Source organism: Ricinus communis, chromosome 1 (genome assembly GCF_019578655.1).
Source record: "Ricinus communis isolate WT05 ecotype wild-type chromosome 1, ASM1957865v1, whole genome shotgun sequence".
NCBI classification, from domain to species: Eukaryota; Viridiplantae; Streptophyta; class Magnoliopsida; order Malpighiales; family Euphorbiaceae; genus Ricinus; species Ricinus communis.
This window is the reverse complement of record NC_063256.1, coordinates 379,569-403,726: the sequence shown is the minus strand read 5'-3', so window position 1 is coordinate 403,726 and position 24,158 is coordinate 379,569. Positions and strand designations below refer to the sequence as shown.

Sequence of the window (24,158 nt, the reverse complement as noted above, 5' to 3'; positions counted from 1 at the left end):
GAAGAAAATCGAGCTTTCAATTTAGAATCCATCATTCAACATAAAATATAAATATAAAAAAAATAAATACTTTATATATATATATAATTTTTAAAAATATTATCTAACAACGTAGATGTTGAATCGGTAAAAGTTAATATTTATTTTATATATGAAATATATACTATATTATTTTTATTTTTATTGTCATATGTATAAAATCCAAATAAGATTTGAAAAGGAATTGTAGATGAACTAATACAAGAGCTAGAAACCTAATAGTTATTATTTTTAAATAGCCTTATTAGTGTATAGTTTTAGGTGAGTTGGATTATACCTAAGAATTTCGCATTCCCCACTGTTCAAGATATAAATGGATCTTGCCATCGAGCAAAAACATAGGGAGAGAATTCGAAGAGAAAAATGGGAAAAGCAGCAGCTGTCTGTCGAACCCTAATCCAGGGCCAAAAGGTATGCCAGATCTTTGTTCTCTGTGCTTGAACAAACCTCAAAGATTTGTGTTGCAATGCTCGCTTAGGTGCACATATATAAACCTAGCTAGCTACAGTCCTAAATGATCTTATAAGTTTTGTGCAAAAACGTAAAATACAAGAACAGTCATGAGCAGATCTGACTATATTCTAATTGTAATTAATAATGAGCCTTTTTCCCTCTTCTGTAATTGCACTCATCAATTATATCATCATGTCAGTGCCGGAAGCTACAACTCGTCCTGCCTTGACACCTATCTACATATGTGTCTGCCTTATCCTTGCTTTGCTTTTTAGTTTTATTTTTATTGCCTCGCATAAGCCAAATGTTTGTTTGTTTGTTTGTTTTCTTTTCTGGCTTTCTTCGTCGAACATATTTGATGCAAAAACCCTTTAACCAGAGCAATAGATAGATTTCACATGCTCAAGGGGACTTTGCAGTAGCTACACGTACTTCCACCGCTGCTATTATCAGGTGTTTGTAGATAATTTATTTTCTTGTCAGAATAATAGGATTTTTCTTTTCTTTTTGGGTAATAAGTAAAAGTAAGGGAATTAAGCAATTTCCATCGCTCCACATGGCTAACAATTTCCTAGGATTAGGCAACCTAACTCTCTGCACCAGGCCATTATTTGATTCTTTGTTTAGTTTGATATTCATGCTGTTCTTTTTTCATAATATTATTATTATTACTGCTATTATGCTTCTTTGTTTTATTATTTGTCTACTACTTGATAGAAAAGAATTTTATGTGTTTACTTTTACAGGGAATAAATTTGGGTGAATATATTCAGATCGAGAGATAGACCTCCTTTCGATTTAAGAGGTGATTGCTTTTTCTTTTTTGTTTTACGTTTATGAGTAAATTTCACTTTACACTTGGAAAATATTTATTTATAGGATCACATTAATAGTAATATAGGGTTACCTTATGACACTTCTACCATTAACGTAAAACGATATGATGTGATACGTACTATACGCAATAACTCCATGTTTTTGTGTCAATAATAATAAACTATGTCTTGCTGTAGATATTGTGTTTTTGTTTCTTTCCGTTGCTCAGCTCTGTAGTTACTACAGTTCTGTCTTTCTTTCTTATAATAATTACGGCGGCCTCGCTGCTGTCCTGCTCTTGGTTTTTGCTGTGCTTTCCTCGACCTTTTGTTTTCTGCTCATCTGCTCTTGGTTTGGTCTGGTGTTTTGGTTGTTTGTTATTTGGTTCTAGCTTCAGGTTTGTGCTCTGAAATTCGGGTTGGTTTACACTGCAATCGGATAAATTATACGAAAAATTACAACTAAAAATAAGTTCTTAGGTAATTATAGGTACCATATATCACTTGTAAAATTACCTGACAAATAAGCTATTAAATAAACAATAAGAAAAGGAACACCAGAACTTTAACGAGGTTCAATCAAAATTATGCTTATTTCCTCATGCTCTACCAAAATAATTTTTTTTTAATTCAATAGAATTACAAGGAAATATTATTAAGAAGAGAAAGAAAAGAAATACAATTTAGCCTATAGAAATATAAGACAATTGTTTTTTCACAACATGAAAAGGAGAGAAGGCCCACTATTTATAGACTTGGGATTACTTCTTATTTTTCTTAGCTTTTAATGTGGGATAGGAGATGAGCCAAAAATAACAAATCTCCACTTTGGCGACGTCCTAAGCCCAATCAAACATTATCTGTTTTCTCTCATTACAAATTTAGCAATGCCTTCAAATGCGTTTGAAGCGCCCATCTTCAAATTTTCAAAATATTTATCAAGACTCCAGTTACTACTTTCGTAGTCATACCTACAGGATTTTCAGCAGTTGGAATCTTCTAAAGAAATATCTTACCTTCTTCAAGAATTTCTCTCACGAAGTAATAACGAACATTGATATGCTTTATCCTTGAATATAGACTTGGTTTTAGCTGAACAGATAGCACTCTAACTATCACAATGCACTTTGACGTGCTTCAGATCAATTCCCAAGTCTTTCACCAACCCTTAAAGCCAAATTGCCTCTTTTACAGCTTCTGTAACTGCCATATACTCTACCTATGTTGTAGACAAAGCAACCGTTGACTGCAAAGTAGACTTTCAACTAACTGGTGCTTTTACAAGTGTAAACACATAACCAGTAGTTGACCAACGTTTTACCAAAACATCTGCGTAGTCAGAATCACAATATCCAACCACACTCAGACCAAACTTTTCATCCTGCTCAAACATTAATCCAACATCCACAGTATTCTGAGTATACCTTAGGATCCATTTCACAGCTTGCCAATGTCCTTTTCTAGGATCATGCATATACCTACTCACAACTCCGACTGCTTGTGAAATGTCAGGTCTTGTGCACATCATAGCATACATCAAGCTACCAATTGCATTTGCATATGGAACCTTCGACATATATTCTCGGTCTTCATCATTCTTTGGAGATTGAGAAGCACTGAATTTAAAATGAGGATCAAGTGGTGTACTGACAGGCTTTGTCGTTTCATCAATTCCAAATCGCTTCAATACCTTTCTCAGATATTCCTTCTGAGTTAAACAAAGTCTCTCCAATTTTTTATCTCTACTTATCTCTATACCAAGAATCTTTCTAGCTTCACCTAAATCCTTCATTTCAAACTCTTGATTTAGTTGAGCCTTTAACTGTTCAATTTCTCCTATATTCTTCGATGCAATCAGCATATCATCAATATAAAGGAGAAGATAGATAAAGGATCCATCCTACAGCCTTTTCAAGAATACATAATGATCATATATGCTTCTTGTGCATCTTTGCCTCATCATAAACTTATCAAATCATTTGTATCACTGCCTTGGTGACTGTTTCAAACCATACAAAGATTTGTTCAATTTGCACACCAAATTTTCTTTTCCTGCCACCCTAAATCCTTCAGGCTGATCCATGTAGATTTCCTATTCCAGATCACCATGCAAGAATGCAGTTTTTACATCCATTTGAACTAGTTGTAGATTAAGAATTGCCATAACCACGAAATTGTTATCCTTCAACGGACTTGAAGATAAAACAACTTTTCTAATGAACAAATCACGCATTTGCCTCAAGCTAACGGTGACGCGTTTGCCGAGCAAGTTCTGAAGCGCGTATTCTTGGCCGATACCAGAGTAATTAAAGCTAATAACATTAGGAAAACTCGAAAGGGGAGGCAAAGAGAGCGGCTCGCGTGAGAGGGTTAATAAGGAGAGTTGTAGGTGTGTCGTCGAGGATCATGAGCCAGCCATGAGAAGAGCCGCAATATCATTTGCGATAGGAGACTTTAGGGAGGTTGAGAAAGTGGAATTTATTTGTGGAAAGACTGAAAAAACGTGTGGCGTGATTGGTTGGATTGAGATTGAGATTGGGATTGGGATTGGGGGAGCATGAGCCACAGGAGCGTGAATAGAGGTAATCACTGTAGATTGCTAAGCCTTTGGAGATTGTTTCTATGAGTTCAGGTGGGAGATGAGACCAATCCATTATCATCTTGTGGAAATTTTGCTTTGGATTTAGAAAGAGAATTTGACTGGTTCAATGGAGACAAATTGTTTAGCTAAAGGTAAAGGAAAATATTAAATGTTTTAGGATTATTTATTTGGGGGTGGGACACAAGTAATTTACTGACTATGATTAAATAAAAGAGTCAGTAAAACGTATGTCAAGTGGTCTGTGGTTTTTTATAAATTTGGCAGGCACATCATCAATTAACTGTCAAAATCCTTATTAGTACTCGTGGAAATAACATAAATAATAAGAGGGGTACCGAAAAATAACAAATAGAAAATTTGATACCAAGAGGCAAACATTTAGCACGAGCGAAGCATTTTATTCCTCCGTAGTTGCATAGAATTCGGTGATAACATTTCTGAAAAAGGATGTAAAAAGACCACTAGATGTCTTTGGTGGGTATAGGTTGACGATTTAGGATACTAAATGAAACATCTTGAATTCGACAAACATATGGTTCAATTAATAAGAAAAAAAATAATTATGAAACTTTAGATTAATTCTTAGCAGACATAGTATTGATATACTATTCCTTCAAATATATACATATTTGTAGAAATAATCTTGATAAAGATCAAAGAATAGAAGGGATATTCTCCAATCCCCATTTCAAATCTAACAAATCAAATGCTGCTAAATAATTTACGATTTATCTCTAATATGTTGTAAATACTTGGTTCATAAAAATTATTATTTTTAGAAATATAATACTTAATTATTAAATATTAATAAATTTACATACTGTTTTTTATAATTATCCTTAATTTTAAAATTTTTATATTTCTTGTGGATTATTTTTTATTTTTATATTCTCGTTTTGCATTTTTCTTAATTATAATAAATCAGGATGAATCTTTTTGTTATTCTGGTTTTCAACTAATTGTTCCTCGAGCCCGAATAAATAATGTGGGCTTACCAAAACTAATACATAACTAAGTAAAATGACTTAATCAATAACTCGAGAGTATTTTCAATAGTCTTTCAACTTTATTTTGTAATACATTTTTTAATTCACGACTTAAATTTTAGAAATTTTTAAGATCCATATTCCTAAAAAAAATAGATAATAGAAAATTAACTTTTAAATGAATTTTATTTTATTTTGCTTTATCTTCCTTCTTCCTTTATTAATTTTATTTTTATAAATATTTCGATTATTTCTAAAACATGGACAACTCTTCAAACAAGCTAAAATAAAGAGGTGAATAGAAAAATTACTTCTTGGGATACTTTTTAGGCTTTATCTGAAATGAGGTAAAGTCAATAAGAGGTATTTTATGAGTTTACTTTAACAAATTTATTATTCTCTCTTACTTGATATCTATTTTAAGGAATTCATAAAATAAATAAAAATTAAAATAATTCTTTTATTTATGAGTAGAGATTTAATAAGTGCACTCTCGATATGATATTTTAATATCCCACATGTTTTGATGTTAGAATTATTAAGTACAATTTATGGTTTGGTTAAAAAGAAGAAAAGAGAGACAAAATCATGAAAAGGAAGTTATTAGAATTTATATTTCGGAATAAAAAGATATAAAATTTTAATTTATAACTGAATTATTATTATAAAACCTTAATTTATTAAATCATTTCAATATTTTTAAAAAATAAATTCTATGAACAATCTTTACTCAAGAGGATACTAGAAAAATTATCGACTCTTTATATTTAATTTATTTTTTAAATTTTTTAACAAATTATTAATATTATAGTAAATATATGCAAAATTAGGTTTCCATGTGATATTTGTTAATTTACTATGCTTTTTTAAAATAACTTAAGAGTTTTCATTCTCTTTCGTTAAATTAAAAATAAAAAAAATGATTTTCAAATATATTTTATTATTTCTCTTTCTTAGTTAATTATTTTAATCTTTTTAAAAATCACATTCTTTTTTTACTCATTTCTCTTTTCTTTATTTTATTAATAAAAAAATTAATTAAAAGATAAAATAGAATTATTATCGAAAAATACGTGTATATTTTAAATAAAATTAATAATTAATTATTCATAAATTAATAGAAAAATATATATAAAACATTGTTAGAAATGCTATAAATGTGCCACAAAAATTTATCTAGTGTTATTAAAATTAAAATTGATAAAATTTAATTACAAATAAAATTTTTAAATTTAAAAATTAGTGACCCCACTTAATTTTTTTTCTTTTTTTTCTAAAGACATTCTAAATGAGATTTGAAAGTCATGTAGTGATTTTTTTTTTTTTTTATGGGAAGTTTAATGAGTCAATATATAAGAAATGAGAATTTAAACTTCAGACCTTTATGTCTCAAATTTAAAGGCTCCTGATATTTGAAGACTTTGTTAATGATATTAAGTTTCTAAAGCTTTTAGAATCAGTTTACCTTTTGTTAAAAAAATGAAAGTTTTCACTCGGTGGAAATAAATAATAGATTTAAGATGTCAACCTGATTTGCGAAAATAATGTAAATTAATTGGCAGTTTAACATCTTGCATGGGGCAGGTGTCTTTTTATTTTAATCTTTTTAATAGTTTTTAACAAAAAGATTGAAACTTTTAAAGGACCATCTATCAGTATAAACAGCTAGTGGAAAGTTGCACCGCTATAACTGAGGTTCTGCTGACAGTGAATTGCGTGCATGTCTTGTTTTTTCTTTTTGTTAACTCGGTGGCCGCATGTAGAACTTCCTTTCATATCTATTTTGGCATTCCTCAATCTGCACTTTTCATTGGCTGAGTTCCATCTTACAAACAAAAGGCAACTTCGGTGCTTTTTGGCTATATATCCTCATGCCTGGTCCAGTCTGAAAATTGACAATTTGATCTAATCTTTAATAATCATTTGCTACAGACTTTGATTTATTAATTTGTTTAATCTGTTGAGCAGTTGTTGTTGACTTGTCTCAGTTTTCTTAACATTTAGATCATCGCATATAGGGTTGATCAGTGGTTTTCAGGTTGGATTACAGCCTTAATTAGGTAATCTTTGTTAGACGGGAAGGAGAAATCATTGATGAAGTCCCATTTTTACTAATGCAAAAGCTGATAGATGAGTGGACATGGCGGCTTCGCTCAATAAACCTTCAAAACTGAATTTATTTAAATTTCACGTCGTTTTTAACCAATTAAATGACATAAGTTTCATTTTTTATTGAGGAAATAAATTAACTCTTTCAATCAGTTTCGTTGAATAAATTGAGTTTTACTTGTGTAATTCTAATCAACTTTCTCTTACTTGTAAGCATTGATTTATTCTTTTTGGAAGCACAAAAGAAATGTTATCTTGATTTTATTTTTTTTTAAGCATTGAATTCAAGTAATTGAATATTTGTTAATTTTTCAAACATAAGAATTATAAAATATCTGTCTAAATTCAGAAACATATACACTAAAAGATTGTTGCAACCCCATTGTAGCGTAATGGCCACTAACTCTACTCAAAATCAAAAGCTAAAGTGACACACGGTAGCAGCAATAAGTTTGAAATTGTCACCGTCGTCACATACAATGAGAATCTCATTGGTCATGTAATTCTCCTCGACATTTTTCTGTACTTAGATTTTAAATCTTTCGGTTTAAGAGTGACCATTGACCAATGATACCATACGGTGCAATTGAATGATTTGATAAGACAAACCGACATTGCACTTTGCAATTCAATTCCCCTCTTTCATACATTTTCGGCTTAAATCTTGACTGGTTTGCTACTTATGGGCGTGAAATGAATTGAGGAGTATTGCCAGTGGTGGGTAGATCTTCTTTGATATTTTAGGAAAAAGCTTGCTATTTTAGGAGATGGCTAGTATGGAAACTTTTTGAGATGTGTGACGGGGCTAATGAAAAAGACTGATGGAAACCGATTGATACTCATGAATCACATTAGTTAAGGGTCTTTTTCCGTAGCCCTCTTCTACTGTGGTATACATATGTATAAAATATTGGTGCGTCACAGCTATATATGCAGCAAGTAGTATTGTATATTATCCAATTATTTTGTTTCTCGTTGCTCTGCAAGAAGGCCATTTTCCCTACAAAGAAAGGGATTGACTGAGCCTGAGGACTATTTTTATTTTGCTTTAACACTCAGGATAAAAAGAAAAAAAGAAAGAAAGAAAAGTATCAAAAGGTAAACGTAAAACAAAATGGACACCAAAGTCTATGAAAATAAGTAGAAAGTTTTGCTTGTTTTATCTTGCTTTCAGGAATGAGTCCATCTATGATCTATTCTACACAACATGGAGCTGGAGCAATGTATAAATAATTACAAACTACCTTATGTGAAAGTATTATAAATGGGAGAGAGAGAGAGAGAGAGAGAGAGAGAGAGAGAGAGGGTAGTTGTGAAGTATCGATTCTACTAGTTGAACTTGGTTAACTCAAACTTAACCTGCAGTTTGAATTAATTAAGGTATTGAAGACTTCAAAGTAAAACCTTCATAGGAATCTGAGAGCTGTTAGAGAGACAACAGAGCATAGGGAGAAGTTAGGTGTGGCTTGATTGGTATTGTTGTGAGTTTGAACGCTGCATGTTTTCTTGATATTCCTGTCTAATAGTGTTGCTATCTTTATTTTGTTATATGGTATTAGATTTGATTTTTGACTTATTGCCTTTAATACTCCACGTTCGTGGTCTAAGTTTGGCATTGATTGTGAAGACTGATGACCAATTATATTTGTACTTTTGTAGCCGCAATTTGCTTGTTCTCTTGGAGGAAATAGATTTGGCGGTTTGACCTCTTTTCTTTCTTCCAGGATCAGGGTCAGCCATATTTTGGACTCTTAGACTGGCTGTCTGTTGCTATTCCATGTCCAACAGGTAAAACTCCTACCATTCTTACATATTTGATAATTCGCTACGAACTCGGTCTACCCTAAAATTAACAGGAATAGAAAACTGACTTAATAAACAATAACAAAAAGAATTCAGAAATCAGTAAGATGCAGTAAATTGCAATCATCCACACTGTCATATAGAAAGCAAATGCTAGCTGCTTGTATATCCCTTGGTCAGTAACACTTCACTGGGTAGGTCGTTATTCTTAGAATTGGAGAGACAAGTATATGTTCTTAAGGTTGCTAGCCCAAATTACTTTTAAGAAGGTATGAACAGTTTCATCCAAATTTGAATCTAATACTTAGAGACAATTTTTTTTGAAATTCTTCTAGGTAATTATCAAACTTTGCACTTTATAATAAAAAGTTAGCAAACCTTCGATGTTTAATTAAATGGTTGCTAAATTTTAATTTTAATACATCAATAAATTTTTCTCGCATATTTAGTAAATAACTTACATAGATAATCACTAAAATTTGTGCTTTATAATAAAAAAATATTAAACTTTTAATTTGTTAATTGACTCAATGAAATTAAAAGTTTAATATATTCTTACTACTTATAAAGTTTGATGACCGCTCATGAAATTTATAATCACTTGTTAGAAAAAATTCATCGTTGTTATTAAAAATAAAATTCTGCTAATGTAATTTATTCTTTAATGTGTACATCATAATAAATAAGAGTATAATAATTTTATATTTTAATATTAAATAATTAATACATATTTTATTATTTAAAATTAATAAATATCTATTTATTTGATATATAAAGATTTATATTTTTTATCTGCAGTCTTTCAAATGATTCCATCGCGTGCACTCAATTAGTTTGAAATTCTACCAAGTAGGCGACCAACTGGTTAGATGGTTGGCCTGCTGACTGATAAGACTGCCGGATGGTTGGTACCAATTCAAATAGGGGATCCAATTCAGCATTTTTCGATCACAACAACCACTAAATTATATAATACCGCTTTTTCAGTTGAAGTTAATAGAATATTAGTATAATTATTAAAAAAGTTAGGGCTCAGTCATGTGATACTTGTGCCCTATTAAATTAATTATTCTCGCATCTCATCAATCATTATAATTTATTTTATTCATTTAAGTGGCCGGTGACTTAAAACAATTGATTAAAACATTATTAAATATAATACCTCAAAAAGATTAGCAAGTATACTGTTTGTTTTTATGTTGCCTAATTTATTAACAGTTTTTCTCACGTGATTTATCAACAATTAAGAATATTAAAAAGTAAGTATATGTGTTAAAATTGAAACGAGAGAAAATAATAAAAAAAATTCAAGTATAGCTGATGCCATATTTTTTATGAAAAAATAAATAAAAAGAAGGCATTTTTTTGAAAAAGGAAAAAGTGTCTGGTGGGGCAAGAATGTAAAAAGGTAGTTTTATTTATCATGAGAAAGGGAAAGTGGGGCTCAAAACCGGAACTCCAATCAATATAATTGTTTTAAATAGAAACCACAAAACAAAGCTAACTATATTCAAATGAAATATATATTAAAGGAACAAATAAATTATTATTTATATATATTTATTTTTATTTTTTATTCACACAATTTGTAATAGGAAGGAAAGAGATTAATGTATGAAAATCAGTTTATACGTAAAATTAATTTGACATTTGGGTTTTTGTGGTAAATTATGTAGAAAAGTTGCTCAAGTTAGCCCCGGAAATCAGTCCCAGGAGTATGGGCATTAAAAAAATCTCAAATAAACCCAAGACACGCATGGACTTTTGCCCGCATCAAACAATCAAATGCTTACTTTAGACTTCTTTTCTTTTCTGAATTGACTTTTTAAACTGAAAGTTTCATGTTTTATGAAAATAATATGTTTGTGTTAGCTTTCTTTGAGTGTTAATTAACAGTTGAAATCACATCATCAGTTTGTCTTGTCTTTGCAATAGGTCGGTTACTGGGGCTAGCTAGCTAGTTACTGTGGCTTGTATGACAGCCTCAGCCTCAGGATTTCTTCCAGTCCAACTTCTCCGATTCCACTTAAAAACTTTCACACCACCGCAATACAAAGTTTAAGTACGTGTATCATAATAATTTTATTTTTCCATTCAATTATATGGGCGGTGGAAGCTTAATTAGATAGACGTCAAAGAAGCCAATTCAATAACAGTGGGGCATTGGTGGCCTATCTTACAGATTGACTGGAGTAACAGAGAGCGTAAAGCATTCCATGGGTTTATATATATATATCTATATCCAAAGGAGGGATCAGCATGATGGTCAAAAATGTGCAATTGTAATACGTACGTATACAATGCTGGCTGCCGTAAATGATTGGATTTGAATCAATCCTGATAATGAGTGCGGGGGGGATAAAAAGAAGAAATGTGTAAAGAGTACAAGTTGTAGTCACGTACAGCAAAGTAGAAGAGCATGTCAGAGCAATAAAGTCTATGGCACCACCACTCCACCATCAAAATACAATTCTTTTGGAGTATACATAACATAACATAAAATATCTTACTTGAATTGAAGAGAGTTTATTGATGCATGCAGGATCTTTGGTTCTTACATTCGGAGAAAGACGAGAAATTTCAAAATGTAAATTAAGCGAGGACTGTTCAACGTAAATCAATTTGTTTATTTGTCTTCCCTTATTCCCATGTGATGGAACAGTAGTCGGATAGACGCTAGAATAACAAGTCTTGTTTTAAATCTAAGGTACTAGGATAACATCTCTCTCTCATTGTGATCCATAGGGTAATTAATGCTTGGTAGCTATTGAAGTATACCATTTTTATTCTGTAAGGATTATTAAAGAATCATTTGTTTTGACCCATGAAAATAAAATCTAAATCTCTTGCATATGAAAAGGAAAATTCAACAAAATAATAAAATTGAACCCTGGCATATATGCGTGTTACAAAAATATGTATTTTCTGGGAAAGATTATAGATAGGCTTGTCCAATGAATAACGGAGGGAATGTAGTTTTGTTGGAAAAGAATATTGACACCTTTTATCACCCCAAAAAAAAGAAAAAGGACTTATGCTGTACGGACTCTTTTTTGTCGCCTTTTATCTGCTGATAGCTCTCTGATTCTAACTGATTATTTTGTTATTATGTTATCTTCTATGTTTACTAAGGACTCTCTTGGCGGTTGCTCTAAATGGACAAGATGAGCTTACGAATCCATTCACCAAGTGTAGGTACGTTTTCAGCTCATGGCACGTGGCTACGTTCACACTATTTATGTACGGAGAGTCTTTGCTACTCAATCTGAGTTCTTTTCCGACCTCCGCATATGCCCACTGTGTCTCCTCCACTCTTTTCTGGATCCAGCCAGGAATTCCGGCGATGTTCACGTCTCTCTTCTTTATAACTTCATTCTCATTCTCATTGTCTCCATCGATTACAAAACCAGGTACTTTTGTTATTAGATCATCAGAATTCACAATACGAAGCACTTTCGTGCCTTGTTTTTCTAAATGTTGTCGGAAGCTCCTGTTTCCGACTCGCGGACCGCCAAAAGATATGACGGTGACAAGCGGTGCACTTCTGAATGTAGTTTTGATGTCATAAGCAGTGAGAATTGCTAGAGCAGCACCGAGACTGTGGCCTGTAATGGTTAAGCTAAGAGGCTCGTCGCCGTAAGATTGTAGAAGTCTTTGGATTTCTTCGCGGACCATTTCTTGGAGGCTTGGGCCCATTGCTGTTCTAGAAGTATAAAGGCTTAAGAATCCACTTTCCACCATTGGTCCGCATGAACAGGGGCCGCTCGTCTTTGTCTCAGAATTGGCATCAGGTATGTTAGCCAGGGTGGCTCGTAAATTTTCGAGCCATTCGAGGCAAGTAGCAGTACCTCTGTAAGAAATCACCACATCTCGTCGTCCTAACCTTGAAATCTCCTCCTTGTCTTGACAGACTGCCACGTAGCCTATCCAGCTAGACTGAGTTGCCACCCAGCTTGGGGCTTTTTCTATCCAACGTGGCAGTTGGATACCTGAGGTAGCACGTAAGTGTTTGGTTAACCGGTAACCGGTTTGAGGCAAACCAGACCGCTCGAGCAATGTACTTTTTTGGAAGCGACAGGTGGCATAGGCAGGTGATGAAGGATCAAAGTCGAAAGAATTGTATGCTGCTTCAACAAAGTTTCCGTATCGGAGAATCTCTGCACGTAAATTATCATCGAGAGGGTTGAGTAAACCTTCCCAGTTTCGAATACCCTGATATTCCATCCATTTGCTGCCCAGTTTAACGGGTCTTTGAGAGGCAGAGCAGGACGACGTTGAGTTGTTGTAAACTGGATCAAGAAGGTGTTCCCAGTTCTTGAGAGGTCGGTTGATCTCCATAGACTTCTTGTCGAGTTTTATAGGTTGGGTGAGAGTGCAGCACTGTACTTTTAAGTGTGTTGAGATTGTCGAAGAGAGTGAAGATGGAACTGGAGGTACTAGAGAGAGCTGCATTTTTCTCTGTACAGGTTTGCTCTTAATTTACAACCTGCACACAGCTTTGTATAGATTGTAGAAATGGAAGGGGCGTCTCTTCTTTTCTTTTGTATTATTATTTTTTTTTTTTCAACTTTAAAGTGAATATGTTTGCAAAAGAGAGATGTAACAGAAGGGAATAGTGGATGCAGATGTTGATGATTGTTGCGTCCAGAGAGTTTCTAAGTGGCCTTTTATAGGGCAGAAAAAAAGTGTAGAGGGAGAGAGAAATGGGAGATGGTGCTTTAAATGATATGAGAAAGTTATGAAAAGGAAAGTTATTGTTGGGAGAGATTATTAAAAGGAAAAGAAAGTCTTTTATTTTATGAGTTATGACACAGAGAATAAGAGAAAACTTGATATTTGAACAGGAACAACTAAGAATTTTATTTATTCATGTTATTAAATATGTGAATTATTTAATTTTAAAATATGTATTATTTTTCTAAATATTAAGGTGTATATATTTAAAGAAGGTAACAATTAAACAATAATAGAAATAATTCACAGTAGCATGTCTCTTCTATATATTTTTTTGTCAATAAAAAACTGAAAAACTGTAGCAAGGGCCCCACAAATAAGTAAATGAAAGACTGGATGACGTGAAGGAAAGTGGGGTCCAAAATCAGCCGATGAAAGGTCCATATGCAATTAAGTTGGAAGGATTTGACTCAGCCGTAATAGGACTAACAACATACCAAAGTCCAAGACTCATTTTCCGACCGTATCATATCTCAAAGCTGTAAGATTTTGCCGTGTCATCGGCTGGGCTTAAGCCAGTCCAAAGGCGCGCATGTGGTCACTACACTTGTCTGGACATACAAGGTAGCAAAACATGTTTGCTCTATAAATACAGTTTGGTGGTTAACGTTAAAACAGATATTGAGTTAACAGCTTCTTTTTCACCACATTAATCTCATGTTTCAATAGCTTAAGTTACCCTTTTGTAGTAATCGTCTTTTACAAACCTTCTTTTGTGTTTTCTTGCCTTTTCTTTTTGTTTTCATATTTCCTTTATTTGGTATGAGATATATATCAGCGTGTTCATATTATCTTTCTATTATATATGTTTTTGGGGATTAAATATGCTGTTTTCATTATTAGAATCACGCAGTATATAAAAAAAAAATACCCACGCTCTCCAATTTAAAGCCGGAAAGAAAATAATATACTTTCCAGACTGAAGTTTCTGGTTTTAGTGTGATTATATAAGAGATATAAAAGCTAACATGCATTGTACGTACGGTTTAATTTTGGGAAGATGCCTGCATGCCCAATTCTTTATTGCTTTCTTACCTAACCATTTCGGAATTGCCCATTAATTTTATTTATATATGTGTAGTTCCTATAGCTCAATGGTATTAGACTTGGTCCATTTTAACGTATTTCCACCTCCTTTCTTTTCTCTTGATTCTTTACAATCTATCACTCTTTCACATTCCATACGATTTTATGGTTAACTTTTGGACGGTTTATTCGATAAATGCAATTCTAACATCATGTCAATTTCTGAAATAAACATGGCGCTTCTACCTAAACCAGATTTACCTAACAGTTTGTTTAGTTGACTTTTATGGATAATTAAGATTTGCCATAGTGTTGATCTACGAAAAAACAGATACACATAAGGGGATAAATCAGAAAGAAGGATTATGTTTTCTTCATCATATCCCTATAGTCCGGACATGTTTGATTAACTAACTTTAGATTGCTACACAACTATGATCTGCCATTTAGGTTAAAGTGTCACTTATTGATATGTTATTAGAGTTTTTTAAGTGATAAGGTGCGTCAGTTTTTATATGATAATTATTATTTTAAGAATATAGAAATTTATTCCTTTCACGTGAAGCAAATAACAAATACTTATAAAAAAATATTTGTATATACTGATTTGTCACACCAAATTATTAAATAAATTATACATCCTTTGTATAGTAGTCTCTAGAGATAGGCATTAAAATTTACCCCTAATATCTCTAAATTTAGGAGCCTAATTTTTCCCTTAGATATCGAACGGAAAAAAAAAAACATTGGAGACCAAGAAAGGTTTGAAATTTTTTTCTTTTACTATTAAAGGAAAAAATTTTGATGCCTTTTTTTTTACAGAGTTCCTTCTTATTTAGGATCTATTTTAATTAGAATTGACAATTATAACTAATTAATACGCGTCAAAAATCAGTATTTAGTTATAATATCTTAGACCGGTATCTTTATTTTATATGGAAATATGGAGACTTAAGCATGTGATTTAGAAAAAAAAGAAAAGAAATACAGTAAAGTAGTCTTGGGAGTAATATAGCCAATTCCTTGGAACTAAATAAAATTTATAACTATAAAGAGGTTATAATTTAATGGAAATTTGAGTACTAAATTTTTTTTTTTGAATTTAATATTTAATTTTGTTGGTGAGATGATAGAAACAGAGATAGATACGTTAGTATCTTGTTATATTATACAAATAAGATTAATGAGATAAAATGATACTATAGGAAGATAAAACATTAATATAATATATTTTTTTAAGACCATATATATAAATATTATTATATAAAAAAATATTTTCTTATGGCGGGACTTAATATATATTTATTACAATAGAAAATTTATTTTTATTTATAACTGGGATTGGAATTTTTATCTCTACAGATAATATTTCTATATTGAAAGATATTACTATAGGAATAAAAATTAGTGATATCAGAATGTTACAGAAAATATCTAAGACTGGGGAAAAAGTAAAGCATTTCTTAATTCTCATAGAACGTACAATGCAATTTTAAGCCACAGTCATTTCCTGAAGTTCTTGATCTGAGAAACATGGAAATAATATAGTTTTATGCATGTATATTACGTTATGATGGTTGAATATTAATTTTGGTGGCGGGGCACCTTTGGGAACAGTGACAAATTTATTATGTGCAGTAAGGCCCACTCTTTCTTTCTTCTTCGTCTTCTTTATGTGAGAGATCGATACCCTTAAGGCTCGAAATTATTGAACCAATTCCATTACATATAAGTAGGTAGGACATTTTGCCCTGTGAAATATTAAAACTTAAGCCAAGAAAAAAAGAAAAAAGAAATCGTTTCCTTCAAGAGGAAAAGATCCAGAGATGCCTTATTAATATAATATACGACTGCTATCAATGGCAAAAAAAAACTTTTTACTGAAGGGACAGTTTGGTTGCCAAGTAGGTGAGTTGATATTTAACTCTTGTTTATGGCTGTGCTTTACGTACCCACTTTTCTTTTCTTTTTTAAATAAGAAGACAACTGGATTATCTGCTATTATTATTATATATAAATGCTTATAAGCCTATCAGCTTATTGCATGCAATCATTGCAAGCTGCTCAATGGACTGTAATATAATATAATACATTACATGGAAATATATGGATCATCAATGTTCAAGACCTTGAGAGCTTGCCACGACGCCCCTCCCAGGAAACGCTCTGGAAGATAACTTTTCAATATGGGCAACTACTGCTCTGTCATTTATTCAAGATCTATAACTTAATAGATTGAAATATATATATAATAAGATGATCATCATTGTCTCTCACTTCATGTGGTAGCTGGAATGTACTAAATTTATTGCTATAAGTTATCAACATCCGTTATACTGATAGACCCTTTTCACTACTACTTTAATTTTATACCATTTCACCATGAGTTGAACCCTGGGAAAGGAGGCCACTTCTTGTTCTATCTTCAGCAAAAGTACCTTATGTGGAAAGAACAGAAATCTGCCATTTTACAGAAGTGGACCGGCAATACGCAGAGTTGCAGTACTTTTGGCCAACTGGATTAAGGTAATTTATCTTCCTTAAGGACCATCTTATGAAATTTGTTCCGTCCATGGACAAAAGAGCCTATCATTTTTCGTCCACGGACAAAAGAGCCTATCACACAGGCGTAAATGGATCTCCTCCCCCACCTTCACAAACATACCTTCTTTTTCTCTTCTTTTCTTTTTTGTCGCATAAGGGCCAAAAGAAAAAAGGACATTCACCCTTTCCAGCAAAAGTCATTTACCACCTTGCGCTTCATTTTGCATAATTGAGTTCCTAATTGTTTAGAAATATGAACATATAAATCCCATCTGATAACACTATATTAATTGCTTGATTAAAAAAGAAATACCAAAAACTGATGTTGTTGTAAAGGCATAGCTTATTAGCTAGCAGCGGGACTCACTTAATTAAAACTGAAACCTAATAACAAATATACTTATGCATGAAGTTTGTTTGTTGATCTTTAATATAGAAAAAAGAAATAGCGAATTAGAAATGACATGAGTTTAGTAGAGTTGGCACGATGTGGAAAATGAGAGATAACTTTACATTTAATTTTATTTTAGTTATAAAATTTTAATTAATTTTTTCAGTCATCTAATTTTAATTTTGTTTCAATTTAGTCACTTTTTAAATAAAAAGTTGACATGTAGCAAAAACAGCAAATAAAAAATATATAACATGTCAATTTTTTATTGGTAATATGACTAAATTACAATTAAAACTAAAATTAACAGATTGAAATAAAATAAAATAAAATTTTGTAACCATAATAAAACTGAGTGAAAAATTTAGTAATCGGTATATTAATATCCTTAGAAAATGACAATGAGAGGCTGCGACCACTTTTTCATTCTTATGTTCTTAACCAAAATTCCAAATTCCTCAGATTCCTACACCTCAGGGAATGACAAGAAAAAGAAACTACTAATTCGTTTAGGGTAATTCTCGTAACCTTTCCATCAGTTGCTTGAAAGAGCAACCAAAACTTAGTTGCATTACACTTAATTAAAGTTTCGAGTATTATATAAATTTAAAATAAAAAGATTATATTGTGAACAAGTTATTAATTAAAATGTAAGTTATTAAACACTTAGTTTTGAATCTAATAAGTGATGGCCGAAACAAATCGTGCTCTAAAATAATATAAGGAAGGCTACACTGTCCAGTTTTTTATTATCAATCATAAGTATAGAGAAAAATTAAATATGAAAATTTAGCAATTCTTATTCTTCCATATATTCTCTCTAATAGTTAATAATTGTAAGAAGTTTTATACGAATTATTAGTTACTGAGATTATTAATTATTTAAAATATTTTATTAATTAACAAAGTTGTTAATTTTTTTTAAATACTAAAGTATATATAAATTAGGAGGGGCTGGCCACCTTAAAAAAGTGAAATGTACTTGTATACTGCTGAGTAATTTGTCTTTCTTTTCCTTTAAAATTTGAGCTGGGCGCCCCCGAAAGAAATTAGTTATTAATAGGAGAAGTGACCATAATCCCGATGGTTAAATTAAAAAGTTAAGAAGAATTAGAGGTAATTAAAGTGGATAAGTGTGAGTTGGTTGGATATATAAGACCCAGTGGCCGGTGGTCATTGATGCACTGAAAAATAGTAGAGATTTATTTTATTTTATTTTATTGTGGTGGATGGGAAGATTTGTCTTTATTTGACTCGTTTCCTTTTGTGGAAACATCTTTACTTGCCTATTTAATGTTCCTAGTTGCTTTGGTTTGCACTATCAAATTTCTTTTTTTTTTTTAAATTATTTTTTGTAAAGATTTGATCTTCGAATGCATACTGAGTTGTTTGTTAGATTTATTTTGAAGGGAATCCCGAACCAAAATTTTTAATAATGAATGCGTACTTATAATAATTAAGAATAAACAGCAAGAGTATAATAATTATAAGTTTGATGTTGGGGAAAGAAGATTTTTTGTTCTTCCCAGCCAAGAAAGATTGATCCATCCATGGTTAAATTATTACTAATTAGAAATTAAAAGAAAAAAAAGGATATGGCGTATCAGACTGCAAAGGCTTCCCTTTTTGCATTCATAACCAAAAAGGCTTAGCACGAAGGTTTGTCGGTACCATCAATGTAATAACAACCATAGCATTTGTCGGCATATTCTATTAAGATTTAAGAGGATGTGATGGGAAGATCCTTGCAGCTTCCACACAAATATATATTACTAATAAGCCTTAATGACAAGCTTCTCCCTAATATCCATACCATATTTTGATTACTATTCGCTGCATAATATTTTATGATTGTAGTATATTATTTTATTTATGAAATCAACGGGTCATTGATTATATAATAAAGATAATTATATTTACCATTACAGTAAAAATTTACATGCTGTAAAAAAAATTAATCAGAATTTATGATTTTTACTTGTAATGCTTTTACCCTTTATAGTAGATGTCGAGTGTAATATAATAGTAGTGTATGATAACTTATGACTTCATAATTGAAGATTTAAATTGATTAGAAATTCATATAGAATTCACTTGATATCCATAAGAAGCAAAAATATCAGGTTTATAATTTAGAAAATAAGATACACTAAAATGGAGTTGAGATTTAATTTATGTGCTGAGTTGGGTCGGGACTTTTCATTTAAGAGGATGAGAAGAAGAAGTAGACACAGTAGCGTGGTAGTGAACAATGATTAACACTTTAGAGACAAAATCCTAACAAACAAAAAGAAGCCTTTAAAAAGAGGAATACAAAATGCAATAAAAAAAAAAAAAAAGGAAAATTAGAAATGAAGCATATGTTTTCATGGTATGATTGGTCCGCTTGTTTGGATGACTTATCATTTGGGTGGTCGCTTTTGCAAACTTTTTATAGGGATTGGCGGGTAGGTCCATTGCCTAAGTGGAGTATGTCATTTTCTCCAAAATAAAAATTAAATAATAATAATAATAATTTATCAACTTTTACAAATATAGAAAGATAATAATGCCAATCAAAATATCAATTGCTAGTAACGACTTTCGTTGACGTTGATGACTAATAACTCATCTTTTTATGAAATTATAAATAAAAAGTATATAGAACTTTGATGAGTCTTTTTCTATTGAAGAGAAAAGAAAAAAAAAATAAAAGATCAATCCAAATATCAAAAATGATCTCTTTGTGATCTTATTTTTTGGATCCAATCAAACAATAATAATTATATACTATGAATAAATTAATTTTCTAGAAGATATTTTCCAACAATTTCTTTTTCTTTTTTTTTTTTTTAATTTTGGCGAAAAAAACGGCATTAATTGCAAAAGTGCTTCATCTTCCATTCATGAATGCTACCATGTGTGATGTGTTTCCATTTTCTTGGGGAGTTATCGTTGTTATTTCTTCTACGTATGGTTCGTTGTTGGTATTGTAATTAATATTTATAGTTGTTCTTTGTGTTATTAAAGATTGGGGGGTAAACTCGAAATTTCTGTTCACAAATTATCACAATAAATAAAGAGCACATCTATCACAGAAACCAGCCACGTATTTTTTATCACATTCTAAAAGGTTCTTGTCTAATCTAATTGTATGTATTCATTTATCACAAAATCAAAATATAATTAATAAATATTTATAAAGTATATGTAATTATCTGATATTAAAATATAAAATACTAATATGAATATGTATTGGATATGCACAACCGGTAAATTCTGATCAATGTCGCCCCTTAATTTCATTATACATAGAAGCCAAGTCTGAATCAGGGGTTTGTTGATCGAGCAGCAACAGCACCAGGCAAAGCACTGGCAGCGCTGATTAATCAGGGCAATATATCTTTATAATGCCGATATCTTAATTAATGTATTTTTCTTCCTTAGAAGTAGAAAATCGTTAAACAAAAAGAAAAAAAGAAAAACAGTTGCGAGTATTGCTTAGGAACTCGTTAAGATTCTTCAGTTGCCAAATTAGGTCACTGCCTTAAGAAAAATATTGCACTCCAACCAACCATTGCTGACTGATTTAAGTGGCCTTTGTTATCCAACTAGAAAATATGTGGGCGTCTGGCTAGGGATTGTCGGGGATTAATTGATTGAAATGTAGATGTTTTGGATTATTAGAGCAACAAACATGAGAGCTTTTTATATGGGGTTCATTTGGAGATATTAAAATCTGAAATAATGACTACAAAAGTTTATCATTTTGTCCATTGTTGCTGTTAGCTATCATTTTAGTGGACAGTTACGTACTAAGTTCACCAGCCAAAATAGAGGGCGGATGGCAATTATATTATCAAGAATCAAACCATGCCCTCACACTGAACTACTAGGTCAATTTGAACAGCGATTTTCTCCAGTGGAGTGACTAGATCATATCAATTTGGCAGAAGAGAACAAGAGAAGGTACTTAGAGACTGAAGGCAAAAGAAAAAAGAAAGAATAAAATGAATAAGGATCTTCGGTAAATTCATAAAATTTTGAAAGATAATTTAAAGGCCCTCAAATAGACACATCCATAATAATTGGTGATGTTTCTTCCTCTTTACCATTTTTATTCTACACCATTCGATCTAAAATACATGCAGAAATAATAAGAAAACAACGGTTGAAAGTTATATGCACCCAGAAAAATTATTAGCCAGTGGAGTGTAAAGTATGTCTGTACTTAATTATGAAGAGACAATATCAACAGGAATGCTGAATGCAATTTCATTTTGTTTTTTACAAATCATTGGTCTGGAAATGTGGGTCAATCTTTCAAATCATACTTTATTAACGTGGGTTCAATTCAGCTGAGGCCATTGTTATTAACTGTTTGTCAAAAAGTAAAAGAAGATTTTGTGGATATTCGAGACAACTTCAGTCCGGCTCACCCTTCAAAACAAAGTTTGTTTACAATATCGCATGGGTTACAGTTACACTCTACTCTCTACAATTTTATTTGTAATAGCTCTATTTTGCCTGCCAAGCCCTAAGGTCCGTGGCTTCAAATTAATTAGTCTGCCAAATCAGACTAATTCAAGTTACACAGATTTTAAATTTTTCTATTAAGGTGAAAACGGCTAAACGTTTAGATCTTAAATAACATCTGAGCTCTTATCAGAAATAGTATATGATTTGGACTAGAAATATAGAATGACTTCAGGTAGTATTTGAGAGGAATGCAATGCAAGTGATCCGAATGGTATGGAAAGAATTTTAAATTTCAGTTGCTGCTCAAACGATCTTTTGCTGATATATTTGATAGTCAATGAGTTTAGTTCTACTTTTTTTAAGTTTGTTCCTCGCACTCTCAATGCTATCTCATAACATAACAAAATTGTATTTAATTAAAAGAAAGAAAAGATAATAACCTATTTTTGAAAAAGAAAACACAAACATAAAAATTATTTCAATACCAATCTATTTGAGTTTGTCTTTGAAAAAAGACAAATAGATTTCATATAATAAAACTAGGTTTTTTCACCGGTTAATAAGTGAAACTGAAATTTATCTAGAAAGTTTTTACTAATACCTTTTAAAATAACACCAAACGGTAACAAGTCTGTATTATTTCTAACTAATAGGGTATTTGATTTACCTGTTTTATGCAACTGATAGTTGTTTGCCACTGAATAGTTATATTAAATCGTTTGATGATGTCTTAAAAATTAATAATTGATAGCTAATTTAGGGTATGTTTGGTTCAGTTGATCAATGCAGCTGGTAACTGATGGCAAATAAGTTAAATTGTTTGGTAGAATTTTATTAGCGGGTATTGTTAATATATTAAAGGACAATTGAAAGTATAATATATAGTTAAATTTATTTTATTTTATTATATTATATTTAATGATACAAGTTAATAAAAATATCTTATAATAATTAAAAAAATTATAGTTAATTTCTTTTAGCCAATTGTATTTGTTATTAAAATATTTATAAAAGTTATTTTAAAAGTAGAAATTTAAATTTAAATTCTACTATTAACAATTTCTAATTTCAAATACCATGATTTTAAATATTATAATTATTTAACTATTAAGAATATTTTTAAAATAATAATTATTTATTTTAAAAGATAAAAATTTAATTATATGAGATCAATTTAAAATAAGTTAGTGTTAATAAAGATAATAGTGTCTAAATAAATAAAAAATAAAATCAGTTATCAGCTGATAACAAAAAATTCTAAAATAGAGGTGGTAGTTATTTTTTAAATCTTTATCAAACATTTTAATATAGTTGTTCAGTGATAAACAACTATCAGCTGTATCAAATTTCTGAACCAAATACCATCTTAATTTCAATCGGTTGCTGATAGTATTTTCTAGTTTATTTTTTTTTTTATCAGCTGATTTAATTTTTTTATTTATTTCGACAACCTTATTCTTATTAAAACTTATTAATAATAACTTACTTTAAATTGATTTAATATAATTAATTTTTACTTAATAACTATTATTTTAAATTTAACTTAATAATTAAGTATTTAAAATTAGAGTTTTTATTAGTGAAATTTTAATTTTAATTTCTACTTCAAAATAAAAAATTTATAAATATTTTTAAGAAATAAATAAAATTAATTATAATACTTTTAATTATTATAAGTTATTTTTATTAATTTATATTATTAAAAATAGCATAATAAAATAAAAATAAATAATACTATCAATAATCACTTAACATATTAAATATAAATGCTAATAAAATTTTATCAAACGATTTAACTTATCAACCAGTCATAACTATAATTATCGATTGCATTGATACCTTATTTTACCTTAAATAAGTGAAATAACCCAGATTTGATACATTGCTTATTATTCTCTGGCTCTGTTGTAGGATCAACAGAGGATAGAAATTCAATTATATAGTTTAACCAAAAGATTAAATGCACGCTAAAGCCCAGTGACATTCAAACTGGTGGTTCATAATAACCCTTCAAGAAAAGCTCATGACTGTCAACTGCTGAAGTATATCTTAAGAACAAACAGCTGATTTATGCATATATGATGAATGGCCCAGTGTTTCAGCCAATTTCCAACATCATATTCGTCCATACAGCAGTATGGCGCAAAAAGATATTTGAGTAGTTGCATCTCAAAATCCAGAATGGAAAGACAAAAAAA

The 24,158-nt window shown here is 30.8% G+C and overlaps 1 protein-coding gene and 1 long non-coding RNA gene across 2 annotated transcripts; one reads left to right on the top strand and one right to left on the bottom strand.

The window, feature by feature from the left end:
- Positions 1–763: 763 nt before the first annotated feature.
- LOC125369049 lies at positions 764–9,915 on the top strand. The gene is made up of 4 exons (XR_007214534.1): positions 764–945; positions 1,239–1,297; positions 8,729–8,792; positions 9,606–9,915. It is a non-coding gene; the product is annotated as an uncharacterized LOC125369049 (long non-coding RNA).
- Positions 9,916–11,091: 1,176 nt separating this feature from the next.
- LOC8277437 (phospholipase A(1) DAD1, chloroplastic) lies at positions 11,092–13,422 on the bottom strand. Its single transcript, XM_002511535.3, has one exon. The coding sequence runs from the start codon at positions 13,257–13,259 to the stop codon at positions 11,919–11,921; it is 1,341 nt and encodes a 446-aa protein (XP_002511581.2). The 5' UTR covers positions 13,260–13,422; the 3' UTR covers positions 11,092–11,918.
- Positions 13,423–24,158: the final 10,736 nt, after the last annotated feature.

What these genes read in the sequence shown, in the direction of transcription:
- LOC8277437 (XM_002511535.3), bottom strand. Translation starts at nt 13,259, where the DNA reads ATGCAGCTCTCTCTAGTACCTCCAGTTCCATCTTCACTCTCTTCGACA.